The sequence below is a fragment of the Megalobrama amblycephala genome, linkage group LG1 (genome assembly GCF_018812025.1).
Source record: "Megalobrama amblycephala isolate DHTTF-2021 linkage group LG1, ASM1881202v1, whole genome shotgun sequence".
Taxonomy (NCBI): domain Eukaryota; kingdom Metazoa; phylum Chordata; class Actinopteri; order Cypriniformes; family Xenocyprididae; genus Megalobrama; species Megalobrama amblycephala.
Window position 1 is genome coordinate 21,440,051 of NC_063044.1, and position 17,967 is coordinate 21,458,017.

Sequence of the window (17,967 nt, forward strand, 5' to 3'; positions counted from 1 at the left end):
CCCTATGGGCTAACACACATGGGGCCTGTGTGGAGCCGATGGACAAAATTCTATGGGCCCCACTTGGGTTGCCCATGCAGGGCCCAAGTGACAGCCCATCAAAAACCCACATGGGGCCCACATGGACATGTTAGCTGGGTATATTTAGTTATTTTGGAAAACATTAATCAAATTTGATTTAGAGCTTGTTAAATCCATGTTGTAATTCTACAACGTTGGGCCAGAGTGGTAGTCAAAATAGCCTGTGCTCCTACATGTTACATAAGGACACTGCACTTCTCACATGGTCACAAATTGAAATTTAAACTGTTAGATTCATTGTAACTAAGTTCTAAATGTGCTTTTCTGTTAAATTTGTACTAAGTTTAGTTTAGACCATAATTAAACACAGGAATAAACTGTATGTGGGATTTAAAACTCCATCATCCAGAGCAGTGAATCTCCCTGTATCTTTGTAGTTTATTTGTTTTTTAACTTCTAAATGATCCTGAGATTTTTTTGAGTGTTGGCCAAGTAGCAGTTTATAGCATTAGGAGCTCTGAATGATTTTGGGGGGATGCCTTTTGCATTCTTCAGGGACAGGTGTGAATGGTTTTGAACATGAACCTGTAAGTGCTCTGGGGGGGATGCATGTGTTCCTTTAGTATGATAAGTAGAGAGCATAATAGGCCAGCCAGACAGTATTGTTTGAATGTAGTAGTGGAATTTTGATTAGCATTTGCATTGAAATTATAATACTTTGATGGATAATATACTAAGATCTCTACCCTCGACACATGGTCTACCACCCTGTATTCTTTCAGTTTATCTACTACAATATAAGACCCATTTGTATTATTCACTCATTCATTTTTTTACTTTTTCCATTTCAAACTGCCAAGATGTCATCGGAATACCCCCCACTGGATGTACGCAACGACATGATTTCACATTTCCCAGTAAAGAAGAGAGGACGCTGTAGACACTGCAATAATGGATACACAAATACACTGTAGCAAGTGCAATGTTCGCCTGTGCTTCTCAAATGAAAAGAAATTAGGGACAGTCATAGGGACTATCACTGTAAAACACAGACTTCATTCAAACCACATTGAAAGTGATAGAAGAAAAAGTTTTATAAATACAAATTTTTTTGATATTTTTATTGAGGATACAAAGAAGGTCTGCACTCTAAAAGAGACTTTAATAAAAGTTCACAGGAGATAAGTCAACAAACGTTTCAGCTCTTCGCCTTCATCAGTGTCAGATATTTTAATTAATAAATGCTTATTCATAAAAAATATGATTGTTGTGTGATTATTACTCATGGAATATACTGTTATGGGGCTATGTAAGCAATCAACCCTGCAAATGAATGCTTAAATGCTCTGTATATCTGTTCAGACAAAGTGAGTACAAATACAGAAATTCTGCTCCTATCTAGGCCCAACGTTGCAATATTACAACATTTCCCTAAAAACTTACTAAAAAGTAAAAAATTTGAAAAATCTTTAATTTCTACATCAGAGGCCTCCTAAAACAATATCTGAGAGGTCAAAAAAAACGTTGCTCTTTTTTTTCTATATTTGGGTTTTACAGGGCTAAACTCCAAAACACAGGAATTTTGGGAATTTTGTGATCATGTGACTCATGCTGTTGAACAGTACAGAAAAAATGAACAAAAACTGAAAAATCAAGAAAAAGACTTGCAAAGAAAATTGACTCAGTTACAACTTGAACAACTAACAAGTAGTCACAAGAAAAAGATTCAAGCGACAGTACAAAAGGAAGGAGCTTCAGAACAAATGACTGTAACTACTCCTATAAATGTTCCATCATCAACTGTGCAGCCCCCACCTGCTATGATCCGTCCAAACATGCAACAGTTCCCAACACCCACTGTTAATGTGTATGCTCAGCAGCCAGGGCCATGGAGAAAAAAATCCACCACAAGGGAGACAGAGAGGAAAAGGCACACCTAATAATTTTCCTCAAGGAGTGTGTTGGAGATGTGGACAGCCAGGACATAACAAAAATATTGCCCTAGTGGTCCATTGCAACAGTCTTTTGGGGGAGTGAAGGGGGGAGGATGACAGCAGCCTTTTCGAGGTCCTTATAATGGCCCAGTAAATCCATGGGGAGGTCCAAATCAGGGATATTAGGGGTGCCCAGAGAATCCTATAAGGGAGAATCAACTTCCAATTTTATCTAATAATGCTAATCAAGAACCTATGATGGAACCTATTTACCTTCTGAAATAGAAGGTAAAAAGACACCTATGCTTATTGATACAGGAGCAATTTATTCTTGTATAAAATCAAATTATGCTTCACATCTCCCTTTGTCTGGAAAATTTGCTAAGACAGTAGGATTCTCGGGACAAATACAGCTAATTCCTATGACTGCTCCAGTGTGCATACAGGCTAAAAATAAAAGTGTGACCATACCTATCCTTGTGTCAAATGATACTCCTGTAAATTTGTTAGGAAGAGATGCATTATGCAGATTAGGACTCCAAATTTGGTGTTCTCCAGAAGGAGTGTATATAGACTTACAAGGAATAGGAAAACAAATGATGATATCTGAACCAAAAGCAAATGTGTATTGGATAGGACAAATAGAAAATGATGTAAGACAAGTTATTAATACATGGGGAAAATTCATTGAAGCACAAATTGTTGAAGTACAGTTACCAAAATCAGAGTTTCATTGTACTATGATATATGACCCTGAGAGAGATATAAAAACAGAAACAAAGTGGCAAGAGGAAACTGGAAAGGGAAAGATTCAGTTAACTTAACATTGTATCATAATAGGAAAACAGGGAGCAGCAATGGGAATAGTTGAAAATTAATTTACAAAAAAATGGTTCAATGTGCCCAATTCTGTTCCACATGTTTCCTTATATGTAGGAAAAAAAGAAGCGAAAGATTTAGGTCCAATGATGAAAATAGCTGAACAATGCCAGTGGAAAGCAACAATAAATCCATTGATTTTTATTCTGCTGATAAATATTTAATTAAAATTTTGTGTACAACTGACTTTTGGTATTCCTCAAGAAATAGTTATAAACAACAAAATTCAAGCACAAATGGTAACATCTGAATCAATGGAAATTGTTGAAAATGATCTAATTAAGGAGCTAGAACAACAAGTACCAACTGAATTATGGTCTCAGTATGCAATAGATGTAGGATTAGTGAAATCAGCTAGTCCAATAAAAATACAGCTTAAACCAGGTGTCACAGACACACCAGGCTCCAGCACCATCCAATCACAGCGCGCACCCTCTCCCGAATACTAATCACCGCCACCTGCACCTCATCAGCCTCATCATCACCAGCACTTTAAAAGACACTCACACACACAGTCACTTTGTCCGGTCTCGTTCGCATTAAGGTTACTTACCTCCATGCTTACCTCAAGGACTCCTGTTGATACTTACCTGTCTCCTGTGTCTCTGAACTCCCTCCTGTGTACTTGTGCTGTGTGTGAGTGTCGTCTGCCAGCAACTTCTCCAGATCGTCTTCTCCGTCAACCTGCAAGTTACAAGGACAGTATCATTCACCAATTCATCTGCACTTTGCATCTCAACCATTGCTTACTCACCTTACTGCACTGTTACCTCTGCTTGTGTTCAAATAAAGACCACCTTCTGCTGTATTCCGGCTCCGACTGGTACATATTGTAACAGAAGACCGGACCCTAACAGCGGAACACAAGTATAAGCCACTCCGACCCTTTCCAGGATTTGGTGGATGCCTTTCGTCGCACTTTCCACGTGCAACCGCCACCACCAATGCCAACACCAGCACCGGCCATCACTTCCGCATCCACCGTCACCACTTCTTCACTGCCCGTTTACGCCAGTCCCATGGCCAAACCGGCGCCCTACTCTGGTTCGGCGGAGGACTGCAATGGATTCCTCCTGCAACTTTCCCTGACCCTGGAGATGCAACCGCACTTGTTCCCAACGGATTACTGCAAGGTAGCGTTTCTCATCTCTCAACTTTCAGGAAGAGCTCTCCAATGGGCCGATTCCATCTGGTCCCAAAATAACCCTGTGATGTAAACATATTCTGGCTTCGTCGAACACTTCCGGGAAGTGTTTGGAAAACCATCCTGGGACTCGTCAATCGGTGAGAAACTATACAATTTGAAACAAGGGAAAATGTCTGTTAATGAATATGCTCTTCAGTTCAGAACTCTTGCCGCCAGAAGTGGATGGAAGCGCTACTGACATCATATCGCCAGGGACTAGATCCTCGAGTGCGGTTGCATCTCACTGCATACGAGGACACCATCGGCCTCGAACGCTTCATCCAGCTGTCAATCCGCTTTGCCACTCGTATGCAGTCGTGTCTCGAAGAGCACCAGGGTCAGCCACAGCTCAACACCTTCCTCTGCCGACCAGAATCCGTCAGCACCCCAGAACCAGCCAACGAACCCATGCAACTTGAATCAACACGACTGACCCCTGCAGAGAGAAACAGACGGCTGACCCAGAATCTTTGTTTGTATTGCGGATCCCTGGGGCATGTACTCTCCTCATGCCCAACACGTCCTCCATGTCCTATGGTGAGTGCCCACATCTCTAATCTCCAGACGCATAAACCACTCACCACTACCATAACACTTACTGCTGTTGATATTTCCCTTCCAGTATCCACCCTTCTTGATTCTGGGTCAGCGGGAAACTTCATTTCTGGCGCCCTCTGCCGTCAGCTCGGTATCAAGACCAAGAACACGCCGTCAACCTACCAGATCCACTCAATAACAGGCAAACCTGTGAGTAGAAGACATGTCAGCCGGATGACGGTACCTGTTCAACTACAAATTGGCGTGCTGCATGTTGAAGACATCCAAATGCTGGTTCTGGAGGGTTCCACCGCTGACGTGATCCTAGGGCACCTGTGGTTGCAGCAACACAACCCCATCCTCTCTTGGAAGACGGGAGAAGTCCTGAAGTGGGGCGACACCTGTTTTCCAAACTGTTTCTCCATGTTACCTGTTCCCAAGTCTCCAAGCTCCAAGTCTCTACCTCTCTGTGCCACATCCATTGAGAGTCCCCTCGAGAAACGTTCTGTGGACATTCCATCATGCTACGCCCCCTTCAGTGACGTTTTCTGCCCCAAGAGAGCCTCCAAGCTGGCTCCACACCAGCCATGGGATTGTGTCATCGACCTGCTTCCGGGTGCGTCAGTGCCAAAGGGTAAGATCTACCCATTATCCATCCCGGAGGAGAAGGCCATGGTGGATTACATCGAGGAGGCGCTGGCTCAGGGATACATCAGACCATCAACTTCCCCTGCTGCTTCAAGCTTGTTCTTCGTGGCTAAAAAGGACGGAGGCTTGCGGCCATGTATTGACTACCGGGCTCTCAACTCTGTCACTGTCAAGTTCAGGTACCCCCTTCCTCTCGTCCCAGCGGCCCTGGAACATCTCCGTGGTGCCACTGTGTTCACCAAGTTGGACCTCCGCAGCGCGTATAACCTCATCCGGATACGCGAGGGGGGACGAGTGGAAGACCGCCTTCGTCACGCCCACCGGCCACTACGAATACCTCGTGATGCCATATGGTCTGGTCAACGCCCCCTCCGTATTCCAGGACTTCATAGACGAGGTGCTCCGGGAGTTCCTCCACAAGTTCATGCTGGTATACATTGATGACATCTTGATTTACTCCCGGAGCATGGCTGACCATCGCCGCCACGTTGCGGAGGTCCTGCAACGCCTGAGAGATTTCCAGCTCTTCCTCAAAGCCGAGTGTGGCAAGGGGGGGCGTGGTTCAGCGGAATCTGCAACGGGAGAGAGAAGGAGGAGACGCGCGGTGACTGAGTGGATTAGGCGCAAATAATAAACACCTGTCTCGTTTCAGTAATTAGCATGAAGAGAGAGAAGCTGATGGCAGAGGTTCGCCGACCCCGGGGCACGCCACCATATGATCCTCCGCGAGTTGGATAGCCGACTCCAGCGACGTGGGGCAGTGGCACTGGACCCACTCGGCCGTTCTTCTTGGAAGCCAAGTGATAAACTGCTCCAGTACCACTCGGTCGATGATCTCCTCCACGTCGCTTCCATCGGCCAGCAGCCATTTGCGGCAGGAGTCCCGGAGCTGTTAGGCCATCACGAAGGGCTGGCCGGACTCGCCTAGCTCCAGGGAGCGGAAGCGCTGGCGATGCTGTTCAGGACTCCGGCCGACCCACTGGATGATGGCCCTCTTGAGGTCGTTGAAGTCCAGGAGGCTCCGCACCGGAAACTGCTGTGCCGCTACCTGGGACTCCCCGGAGAGCAATGGGACCAGGCGCATCGGCCACTGGTCCCGAGGCCATCCGCAGATCTCGGCCGATGTTTCAAATAGATCGAGGAATGCCTCCAGGTCGTCCTCAGGCCCCATTTTGTTGAGTGGGATATGGGCGGGCACAGCGGGTTGGTTCGTGGCTTCCGGCCGAACCTCCCGGTCCATCCAGCTCCGGAACCTCTCGCGGTCTTCCTGCTGGGCTTGGAGGACGGCCTGGAACCGCCTCTCCTGGTCTTGTCGTAAGTCCAGCAAGGCCTGGTGTTGATCATGTTGCATGACCGCGAGGGATGTAATAATCTCCGCAAATGGCGCAGCGGAGGACTCTGGCATGGCGGCGGCATCCATCTTCCCTCCCGGGTTTCGGCACCAGTGTAACAAAGTTCGGATACAAGGAGGGAAGAGGACAGGGTCGGCTGGTGACTACTGGCGGTTTATTTCACCAAAACAATAATAATTACAACAGAACAGTGTGCAGACAGGCACAAAAACAGTTAAAATAATTCACAATTCACTCCAGCACGAACAGGCAGACATCCAGGAGTGTGGAACAGCCAGTAGTCCTTCTCTCTCTCCACGCCAATTACTGAAACAAGAGACAGGTGTTTATTATTTGCGCCTAATCCACTCAGTCACCGCGCGTCTCCTTCTCTCTGCTGCTGCAGTTTCCGCTGAACCACGCCCCCCTTGCCACACCGAGAAATGTTCCTTCCACCAATTCTCAGTGCAGTTCCTTGGATACAACATCGACCACAGTGGCATCCGGATGGACGAGGGGAAGGTGGCAGCCATTAAGGACTGGCCAACACCCACTACAGTGAAGGAACTCCAACGTTTCCTTGGCTTCGCTAACTTCTACAGAAGATTCATCCAAAACTACAGCTCAATCACCAGTCCACTCACCAGCCTCCTCCGCAACAAGCCCAAGTCTCTGTCCTGGTCCCCAGCAGCCACTGAAGCTTTCAACATCCTGAAGCAAGCCTTTACAACCGCTCCTCTCCTTGTACATCCCGACCCAGACAAACCTTTCATCGTCGAAGTGGACGCCTCCACTACAGGAGTTGGAGCGGTACTCTCGCAGCAGCAGGGGAACTGCTAGGAGTGGATTTCGTCACTGATCTCCCAACCTCCAACGGATATACCTGCATACTAGTAGTGGTGGACAGATTCTCAAAATCCTGCCGTCTCATTCCCCTAAAAGGACTGCCCACAGCTATGGAAACAGCAGAAATGATGTTCAACCACGTGTTCAGATACTACGGAATTACAGAAGACATTGTGTCCGATAGAGGACCCCAATTCATCTCACGGGTATGGAAAGCTTTCCTCTCACTCCTAGGTGTGTGACCGTAAGCCTCATATCGGGATACCATCCGCAGTCGAACGGGCAGACAGAGCGGAAGATTCAAGAGATTGGTCGCTTCCTCCGTACCTTCTGCCACGGCCACCAGAACTCTTGGAACCAGTATCTGGGTTGGAACGAGTACGCACAGAACTCCCTTCGCCAATCGACCACCGGACTGACACTTTTCCAGTGCGTGCTCGGTTACCAACTCCCACTGTTCCCCTGGTCTGGGGAACCATCGGACGTACCATCTGTGGATTACTGGTTCCGAGAGAGCGAGAGGGTCTGGGACTCAGCACATCACCAGCTTCAACGTGCTCTTCGTAGGCGCAGGATGACTGCGGACCTCCGTCGTTCAGAAGCCCCAGCATACCAACCTGGACAGAAGGTCTGGTTGTCCACCAGGGATATCCGCATGCGCCTACCATGCCGTAAGCTGAGTCCCAGGTTCATTGGCCCATTCACCATCATCGAGCAGGTCAACCCAGTCACCTACAAGCTTCAACTGCCACCTGAGTATCGCATTCACCCCACATTCCATGTGTCACTGCTAAAACCTCACCACCCTTCTGTTCCTCTCTCCACAGAGCCTGGTGTGACCGAAGCCGAGCCCCCCCTTCCACTCATACTGGACGACGGAGCTGCATACGAGGTGCGAGAGATCCTTGACTCCCGGCGTCGTGGTGGGCAGCTCGAATACCTCGTGGACTGGGAAGGCTATGGCCCTGAGGAACGTTCCTGGGTTCCACGTAACGATATCCTAGACCCCAACCTGCTGGACACCTTCCACTCGACACATCCCAACAGACCTGCCCCTCGTGGAAGAGGAAGACCACCACGACGTCGGGGTCCTCGGCCCTCAGGAGCGGGCCGTGGAGGGGGGGGGTACTGTCACAGACACCAGGCTCCAGCACCATCCAATCACAGCGCGCACCCTCTCCCGAATACTAATCACCGCCACCTGCACCTCATCAGCCTCATCATCACCAGCACTTTAAAAGACACTCACACACACAGTCACTTTGTCCGGTCTCGTTCGCATTAAGGTTACTTACCTCCATGCTTACCTCAAGGACTCCTGTTGATACTTACCTGTCTCCTGTGTCTCTGAACTCCCTCCTGTGTACCTGTGCTGTGTGTGAGTGTCGTCTGCCAGCAACTTCTCCAGATCGTCTTCTCCGTCAACCTGCAAGTTACAAGGACAGTATCATTCACCAATTCATCTGCACTTTGCATCTCAACCATTGCTTACTCACCTTACTGCACTGTTACCTTTGCTTGTGTTCAAATAAAGACCACCTTCTGCTGTATTCTGTCTCCGACTGGTACATATTGTAACACCAGGAGCATGTTTACCGAGAAAATTACAGTATCCACTAAAACCTGAAGCAGAAGAAGGAATAAAAGATACTATTGAAGGACTAGTAAAAGCAGGAGTGTTAGTAGAAACAAATAGTTATTGCAATACTCCGGTAATTAAAGCTGATAAAACTAAATGGCGTCTTGTACATGATTTACGAGCAATAAATGAAATAACAGAAGATTGGCCAGCTGTTGTACCAAATCCGCATACATTACTGACAAATGTCCCTCCAGATGCTAAATATTTCACTGTAATTGATTTGTGTAATGCCTACTTTAGTATTCCTGTAGCAGAAGATAGTAGATATTTATTTGCATTTACATATGCTGGAAAGCAATATACCTATACTCGAATGCCACAGGGATTTAAACATTCACCTCATATATTTAATCAGGTTCTTAAGGCTGACTTGGAAGATCTAATAATAGACAGTACTTTGTTACAGTATGTAGATGATTTAATGATTTGTTCAGCAACAAGGAAACAATGTCACAAAGATTCTATCAAAGTACTTACAAAATTAGCACAGGGAGGTCACAAGGTATCTAAAGCTAAACTACAATATTGTCAACCACAAGTTGAATATTTAGGGAGATTAATTTCATATGGGACAAGAGCAATAGCACCAGCTCAATTAGAAGGTATAAGTAAATCTCCATTACCACAAACTGTGAAACAAATGATGACCTTTTTTAGGAATGACTGGTTTCAGTGCTGAATGGATTGAGGACTATGCTATAAAGATTGCTCCATTAAGAGAAATAATGAAACAGGCAGGAGTGTAAGAATTAAGTAATTCATTAAAATGGACTACAGATGCATTGATAGCATTTGAATCTATCAAAAAAGAATTACAAAGGGCACCTGCTTTAGGAAATCCTGAATATGATAAGGAATTCCATTTATATGTGGCAAACAGGGTTGATGGCTATGCTTCAGCTGTTCTGATGCAAGACACTTGTAGTGGCAGGAAAAAACAGCCCATAGCTTATTATAGCACCAAGCTGGATCAAGTAGCACAAGGGTACCCCCCGTGTCATCAACAAGGTTTAGCAGCAGTATATTATGCTTATGAGAAAGCATCTACAATAACCATGGGATATCCAGTAACTATTTATGCTCATCATAAAATTGTGGAATTGATAGAACAAGGAAAATTTGTTCTAACTCAAGCTCATATTCTTGCATATTCATCATTACTTACATATCCAGATGTTACCATTAAGCGATGTGATACAGTTAATCCAGCTGAATTGATTCCTTTAGACTTTGAAGGAGAACCACATGATTGTGTAGCTAATTCATTGGCTTTCACTAGATTACGACCAGATCTTGAATCTACACCAATCACTGAAGCAGAGGTTGTTTATTTTGTGGATGGTTCAAGTTTTAAAGATCATCTAGGAAACCATGCAGGATATGCAGTGGTAAGAAAAGAAATGGATGATTTTGTACCAGTAATATCCCAACACTTTGCACAACCTTGCTCTGCTCAGTTAGCAGAATTAAAAGCTCTCACAGTTGCTTGTCAACTAGCAAAGGGAAAAATAGCAAATATTTTTACAGATTCAGCATATGCTCATGGAGTTTGTCATCTGTTTGGAGCAGTCTGGAAACAAAGAGGTTTCAAAAAGAGTGATGGTATTCCCATTCAACATGCTGAACAAATAGTTCAATTAATTTCTGCTATGATGCTTCCAAAACGATTAGCAGTGATTAAATGCCAAGCGCACAAGAAAGGAAATTCGTTTATAATAAAAGGAAATAATATGGCGGATATTGAAGCAAAGAAGGCCTCTGGGTGTCAGGTTGCAATATTATCTCCAGTAGTGCTAATTGAACCACAATTACAAATAGATGATATTGTTCGAATTCAACAGCAAGCAGGTCCATATGAGCAATCTATGTGGCATCAAAGACGGGCAACAAAAGATGCACAAGATATTTGGCGTTCACATGAAGGACAAATTGTTGCACCAACTGCACTTTTAAATATTCTTATTCCTGATGTGCAGGGTTTTGACCATTGCGCGAGAGGGGAAGTGATAAGGAAAATTAAACAGCAGGGATATTGGTCCCCATATTTATATGCAACAGTAGAAAACTTTTTGTCCACATGTGAAGTTTGTGCCAAATACAATGTAAGGAAAGGAATAGCAACACCAATAGGTCATATTCCAGTGCCAGAAGGACCATTTAAACATTTGGTCATGGATTATGTGGATATGATAAAGCGCTTACAAGGAAAGAAATATATGCTTGTTATAATAGACAGGTTCAGCAGATGGGTGGAAGCAGTGCCTTCAGCGGATGAGGGAGCAGGAACAGTAATAAAATTTTTGACAAGAGAAGTAATACCTAGATTTGGAATACCATCAGAAATAAGTTCAGACAATGGTTCTGCATTTATTCAAAAAACTGTTAAACAAGTACTACAGCATTTAAGAATAAAACAGAGATTAGGAGCAGTGTACCACCCAGAATCTCAGGGGATTTGTGAGAAATGCAATGGTATTCTTAAGGCTAAACTTAATAAAATATGTGCAAGTACAAAACTCAACTGGGTTGATGCTTTGCCACTGGCACTAATGAGTTATCGCATGCAAACTAACAGGATCACACATCTAACGCCGCATGAAATGCTTATGTTACCGGCCTCAGACCCAGGGGGTATCTGTGCCGGCAGCAAATGATACACAGGCAGTGTGCACTGTGGATCAGAGAATAAACTGAGAGAAACACGAGAGAACAATAGTTAGATGTTTCCACAGCGGCAGTCAGTTTATTACTGCAATACTTTTTCTTTAAATGGTTTAACTTCTGAAAAAGATTACACTTTTCAAACTTCAAGTGCATTTGGTGAAATACAATTTAACAGAAAAAAACAAATTAATTAAAACACTTGCTAAGTGTATGCAAAATATTCCATAATACAAAATATGATATATAGTATGTATACTTGTATGTGAAAACATAAATACAAGGTTATGTGCCGGTACACATTGTATGCATTTGGAAGTTTACATCAATTTACAATTTGAATTTACAATGACAGTACAAAAGAGTGTGTCAAAACTGCACAAAAACATTTATCAAGACACCAGAAAACCTTCAAGACCAGATTTCTGAGGAAATGCTTTAGATTTCATTACACTTGATTAGGGTTGGGTACCGAAACGCGGTGCCAATAGGGAACCGGTTCCGACGTAAACGGTAGTAACGAGACCGAATAAGAAAGAAAATTTCAGTGCTGATTTTTTTTTTACCGCCCCCTGGTGTTCCGGCATCAACTTGCGTGACGTCAGTGCCGCTACTCGGCACACTTGTTGAACTGATAGCGAGAGGATTAATGAAGATGCCGAAGGCAAAACGCTCCACGGTTTGGCTGCATTTTACGTGTAATAATGCAGACTCTGCGACATGCAACAAATGCCATAAAGCAATATCATGCAAGGGAGGTAACACTTCAAATTTAATGAAAAATATGGCGACACATGGAGTGTACTTAAAAGCCGAACAATGCACCGTGTTTGACAACCTACTAGACGCAGAGCCAAGCATGTCAACAACATCAGCAGCTAGTGTTGGCCTCGCCGCCGGACAAATTGAAGAGAGTCCCAGCCCTGCCAGTGTGGCGATGGACAACGCAGATGATGATAACAGCAGCCGTTCCTCTTCGGGTAAGTCAGTAATTTAATGCCAGCTGCAACTCTTGCATATCAAGTAGGCTAGCATAGCAAACACCGTTGCCATTCAACAGCGTGTGTAAAATGTTTTAACAAAGTTCAACACTTCTTTATACGAGGCTATACTGTGTGTGTTAAATTTTTCTGCGTACTCATTGTCAGATATTTCTCTGCTTAAAGTAAAAGTCATAATATGCAAAGACAAAACGTTGATCATAAGTGTTTTACATCAGTATTAAACGGCGCAATTTTTCATTTAATTAGGAGAATTGTTATGAGCTGTTGAGCAGAATAGTTTACTAGCCAGAGAAGGCCAATATGGTGATATTCCTGCAGAAGAATTGTTAAAAACTGATGTAAAGTGTCCTCATCACCAGTCACAAAAGCTTCTTTAAATGTGCAATACTGTTGTGAATATCTTGTTCTATATTTGTGTTTTATTTGTTTATATTCTAATATTTAAGTTGTTGCACTGTTCAGTTCAGGTCATTAGGAAGAGAAAATGGAGATTAGATTACCCTGGTTGTAATCTCTATTAATCTCCAGTATTATTATTTTGTTTGATACAATATTGTTTTATGTGATATTATGTAAATGTGAATTTTAATTTTATATTGGTTTATTTATTATTACCATGTTACTTGTTTAAAGATTTGAGTTAATATTGTGTCCAGTTTGGCCCTGTAAATAAAAGGGTATTATTTTTTGACAAAGTGTGTGTGGTTTTGTTTTCTTAAGTACCGGTTAAAGAACCGTTTAAGCACCGGAACCGTTTAAAAAATACTGAGTAGGTACTAGGTATCGGATAAAACCCAACCTCTACCCAACCCTACACTTGATATATTAACTTGATATAATTTGTCTGTCACTCTATTTAACTCATGCACGTGCACACACTGAAAAAAATACACGCGCTGAACACCCCAAAATGGCGATTGAAATTAGAATGCAACATACACTCGGCAATGCAATTCTAAAATGCTTCTAAAACACTTTTAAACAATATATGTCCAACATGAACTCAGTATTTCAGCCTGTTAAACATTTTTCTAATGTCATAAAACACAAACCATACATGACACACGATTAAACTCATTATTTGGTTTTTATAATCCTCTGTGGATTAAAATACAATTCTAAACACGCTCAAACTCTCTGTATAACACCTGCCGATTCACCCAAGTACAATAAAATTAACATTTTAGTTATTTATATTCATACCTGAGAGAAACACGAGAGAACAAAAGTTAGATGTTTCCACAGCGGCAGTCAGATTACTGAGCGCGCCGAACAGGGGGAAGTATCTCTCTCGCGTGTTTCAAGTGCACACAATGCACCATCTTGTGGTGTGGCGGCGTGATGACAGATGTTTTACTGAAAAGTTCTAATTTTGTAAATCTAATAAAAAAATAAACATAGGAAATGTATTCACATATTAATGGGGGAGGATCAAACTTATAAATTACCTTTTTTTTTAACCCATTACACTTACGGGTCGACCCATGCCTTTGCCATATTGCAGAGGTCCTTATAAAGGACCCCCGTTAGAACAATTACAAATGGAACTAAGATCTTATATGAAGAAACTAACTGCCATACATGAAGCTATATATTTACAGGAAACGAGAAAGCAGACTAATAAAGAGACAGAGACTTCATGTCCAGTTGTTCCAGGGGACCAGGTATACTTAACTCCCTCGGGTCGGCGGTCACGCCGGCGTGACCACCGCGGTTTTTTTCTAACCAGTGTGAAAGAGACTCAAAATACTCCGTCAATGTTGCACATACAATTAAGAGCTATACACCATTTTAATCTGTGGAATATCTTCTTTTATTTGTGTACACTCAGAGTAAAAACAAAATGTTGTGCTTTTTGTAAAATAAAGAAAACTAACATGATGCGTGATCTCTCGTCTCCCTCTGAACGAAGTCCAATCTGATAGTTCTCAGAAAATGAACTGTAACTTAGTGAATACTAATCACAAAAAAATTAGACTTATGTCTAAAAAAACGTTGAAATGTTTTAAATCATGTAAGTCAAATCGAAAACAAATATTCTCTGTTTATGTAATCTGTATGAAAAGAGAGCCATGTCAGAAATCCGTGATTCAGCTCATTATCCGCTAATGCGGCCACGCCCATCGAGCCAGCGCTATTCAGAGGCAAATACTGAGGCAATGCATGCATTCATCGTCTCAATCGTGTATTTATTGTCTTGAAAAGTGTTTATCTGGATGATATAGCGATCTCTGGCCTCTGTTAGTTCCTGGAGAGTCACATGGTTGTCCTTCTTTAGATTAATTTGTGGACTAAAGGTGTACAGAGCGCCCTCCGGCTGCAAGTATGAATTGAAAACACAATATCCAGCACTCATAGTGATGACAATAAATATTACTCCTGTGTATAGAAAATTGACATAAACATGAGAATCCATCAATATTTCTCCAAATGTGCATGTTTTTAAGCTAAAAGCCTGTATGAAATGCCATAGAGGTAACATAATTGTTCAGACACTTTGCATCACAGAAATACATTATATTTTAAAAAATATAATAGAATACCATTATTTTAAATTGTAATAATATTTCACAGTATTGCTGTTTATGATGAGCTGAGACATTATTACAGAGGGTTTTTTTCACAACCGACCTGACTGAAAGGCCTCATTAATATGCAAGTCATTTCAGGTCATTATTATGTGATTATTTTGTCTTCTCAGGTGTAAATGGCCCATTATTCATGCAGATTCACGCCTCCACGCATACTGTGTTTCTTAACAAAAACTGTCTTACAAAATTTAAATCTCTCTATTGTTTTATATGAAGGAGTAGGCAGAATAACTTTTACATCATTCTGAAGCAAAAACTCTAGTCTACAACCTCCAATACCCAGAAGTCTTGTGAACACAGATTTAATATATAATTTTTGGCTTTATTTTAGTGACTTAAGTTTTTTGTTTTTTCAATAACCACGCATAAACGTTATTCCTTCAAAAACACAAACATGTACATACATGTTCCTCACATATTATTGTAGCCTAGTTTGTGCTGAATACAGTGTAATGACACTTTTGTCATTTATATGTTTATGAACAACTGAAAAAAGCACAAATGTCAGGGCATGTCAAAACTTCTCCAGGGCCCCAAAAATCCTCAGACCCCAGAGGGTTAAGAGTCTTCAGAAGGAAGTGGAATGAACCTAGGAGAGAGGGTCCTTACACAGTGGTGGTAGCGACTCCAACAGCAGTTCAAGTGGAAGGAAAAACTGCCTGGTATCATCTAAATCACTGCACAAGAGTTCCCAAAAAACGGAAGGAAAGAGAAGAAGAACAAAGTGATACAGAAAGACCTGAGGCACAGAATGAAAGGATGGAGAGTGTTGAAATCTCAGAGCAAGATGAGCAGGGAGCTGAGCAAATCAGAGAAAACCAACAAAGTGAGAGTAATACGTCCACTAATGCATCTGACAATCATCATATGCTTATTGCATCTGACGATACAAGCTCAAGCTACGGGTATCAACACCACTCAGATTTCCCAGTTATTGACTTCTCAGCCCTCAAATAGTCCTAACAACAACTCAATAACAACCCCAATAGAAAAAGAATTGGTTAATGAGCAAAAAATATCAAAGCAACGATATATTATTTTGCTAAAAGATGAACAAATGATGAACAAATTGATGATTATAGTAACGAAGATATTTTTTGTGAAACAGCACAAAATAATGAATGGTATAAATGGGCAACATTTACTGCAAGAGAACTAGGAATGGATAATTGTTTGCTATGCTCTAAATCACAGTAGTTCCAAATCCACATGATTATCAAAAATGTGCTATATTCAATAGAAACTTTTGCCATGCAAGTGCCTCTATTAGACCTTACTGTTCAGCTGAATGCTTAGGCTTTATAGGAAATTCTGTACATCAAAATCGGTTTAGTAGACCGCACTGGGGAGATTGGTGTAGATATTGGGATGTAAATGCAAATATTAAATTAAGAGAAGGAAAAGTAGAAATCCCAAAATGGTATAAAATAGATTATAGTCAAGAATTTGAATGTTTTAACAAATCAGAAGGAAATCTTAATTTAGGAAAATTTAAACTCATATATATATATATATATTATATAAAATTTAATGACTGAAGAGGCCGGGTGGTATTTGTGATCTTATGTGGTGGTGGGCCGGTCTGGGCCAAAATGCCAGGGCCGATTTTTGGTCCCAGTCCATCCCTGACTGAAAGTTCAGGATCAAGTACTTTTGGTCCAGAAATATGTTCATTAGGTCAAATATGGACTACAGTATGGCTGATGTGACATCAGAAGGCATCAGTAAGTTTCCCTTTCGAGGGAACTCGCGCTGCGTCCGATAGGAACGCTTTGGGAACGCCTCCAGCGTGATAGCATCTGATGCACGACTGTCAACTAGTCCAATGGCGAGAGTGAACGTCACGGGCGGGTGATGTCACGACCAGATCTGTCTCTAAGAGCCACCAAGGAGACCGCCAGAGCTGTTGGGCGGTCTATGTCAGCCTTGGTGGCGACAGAGAGGCACCTGTGGCTTAATCTGTCTGATTTAAAGGATAAAGACAGGGCCTTTCTTCTCGACACTCCGCTTGCACCATCTGGCCTGTTTGGCGACGCAGTCACATCTGTCGTCGACAGGTTCCAGGAAGCTAAAAAGCAGGCGGAGGCATTTAAAAAATATCTTCCACGGGGTTGAGACTGAATGCCAAGAAAAGCATGCTTACTCCACAACAGAGGACCACTTTTCTTGGCGTGGTTTGGGATTCAGTGACAATGCGAGCATGTCTCTCTCCAGCTCGCATCACTGCTATTCTATCAGCCGTAAAAGAATTGAAGCTGGGCCAGTCACGCACTGTAAGGCAGTTTCAGAGACTGTTGGGTCTGATGGCAGTAGCGTCCAACGTGATACCTTTTGGCCTGCTGTACATGAGACCCTTACAGTGGTGGCTCAGGACCAAAGGGTTTTCCCCGAGGGGCAACCCACTTCGTATGATCAAGATCACGCGGCGCTGTCTCCACGCCTTGATCATATGGAAAAAGAATTGGTTCCTGTCCCAGGGCCCTGTGTTAGGAGCTTGATGTCGTCGTGTCACTTTGACGACGGACGCTTCTCTCACAGGCTGGGGAGCGGTAATGGAAGGCCGCTCAGCTCAGGGTCTGTGGAAGAGTCATCAGCTCTCGTGGCACATAAATTGCCTGGAGATGATGGCAGTTTTCAATGCGTTGAAGTTCTTCCTTCCAGACCTGAGGGGCCATCATGTGCTAGTC

At 42.9% G+C, this 17,967-nt stretch overlaps 2 protein-coding genes across 3 annotated transcripts in view; one reads left to right on the forward strand and one right to left on the reverse strand.

Moving 5' to 3' along the window:
- LOC125244061 (stonustoxin subunit alpha-like) overlaps window positions 1–17,967 on the reverse strand; it is a 1,172,099-nt gene that overhangs the window by 600,846 nt on the left and 553,286 nt on the right. The window lies entirely within an intron of this gene.
- On the forward strand, window positions 7,044–7,376 carry LOC125245114 (uncharacterized mitochondrial protein AtMg00860-like). Its single transcript, XM_048155583.1, has one exon. It carries the CDS (start codon window positions 7,044–7,046, stop codon window positions 7,374–7,376), a length of 333 nt encoding a protein of 110 aa, XP_048011540.1.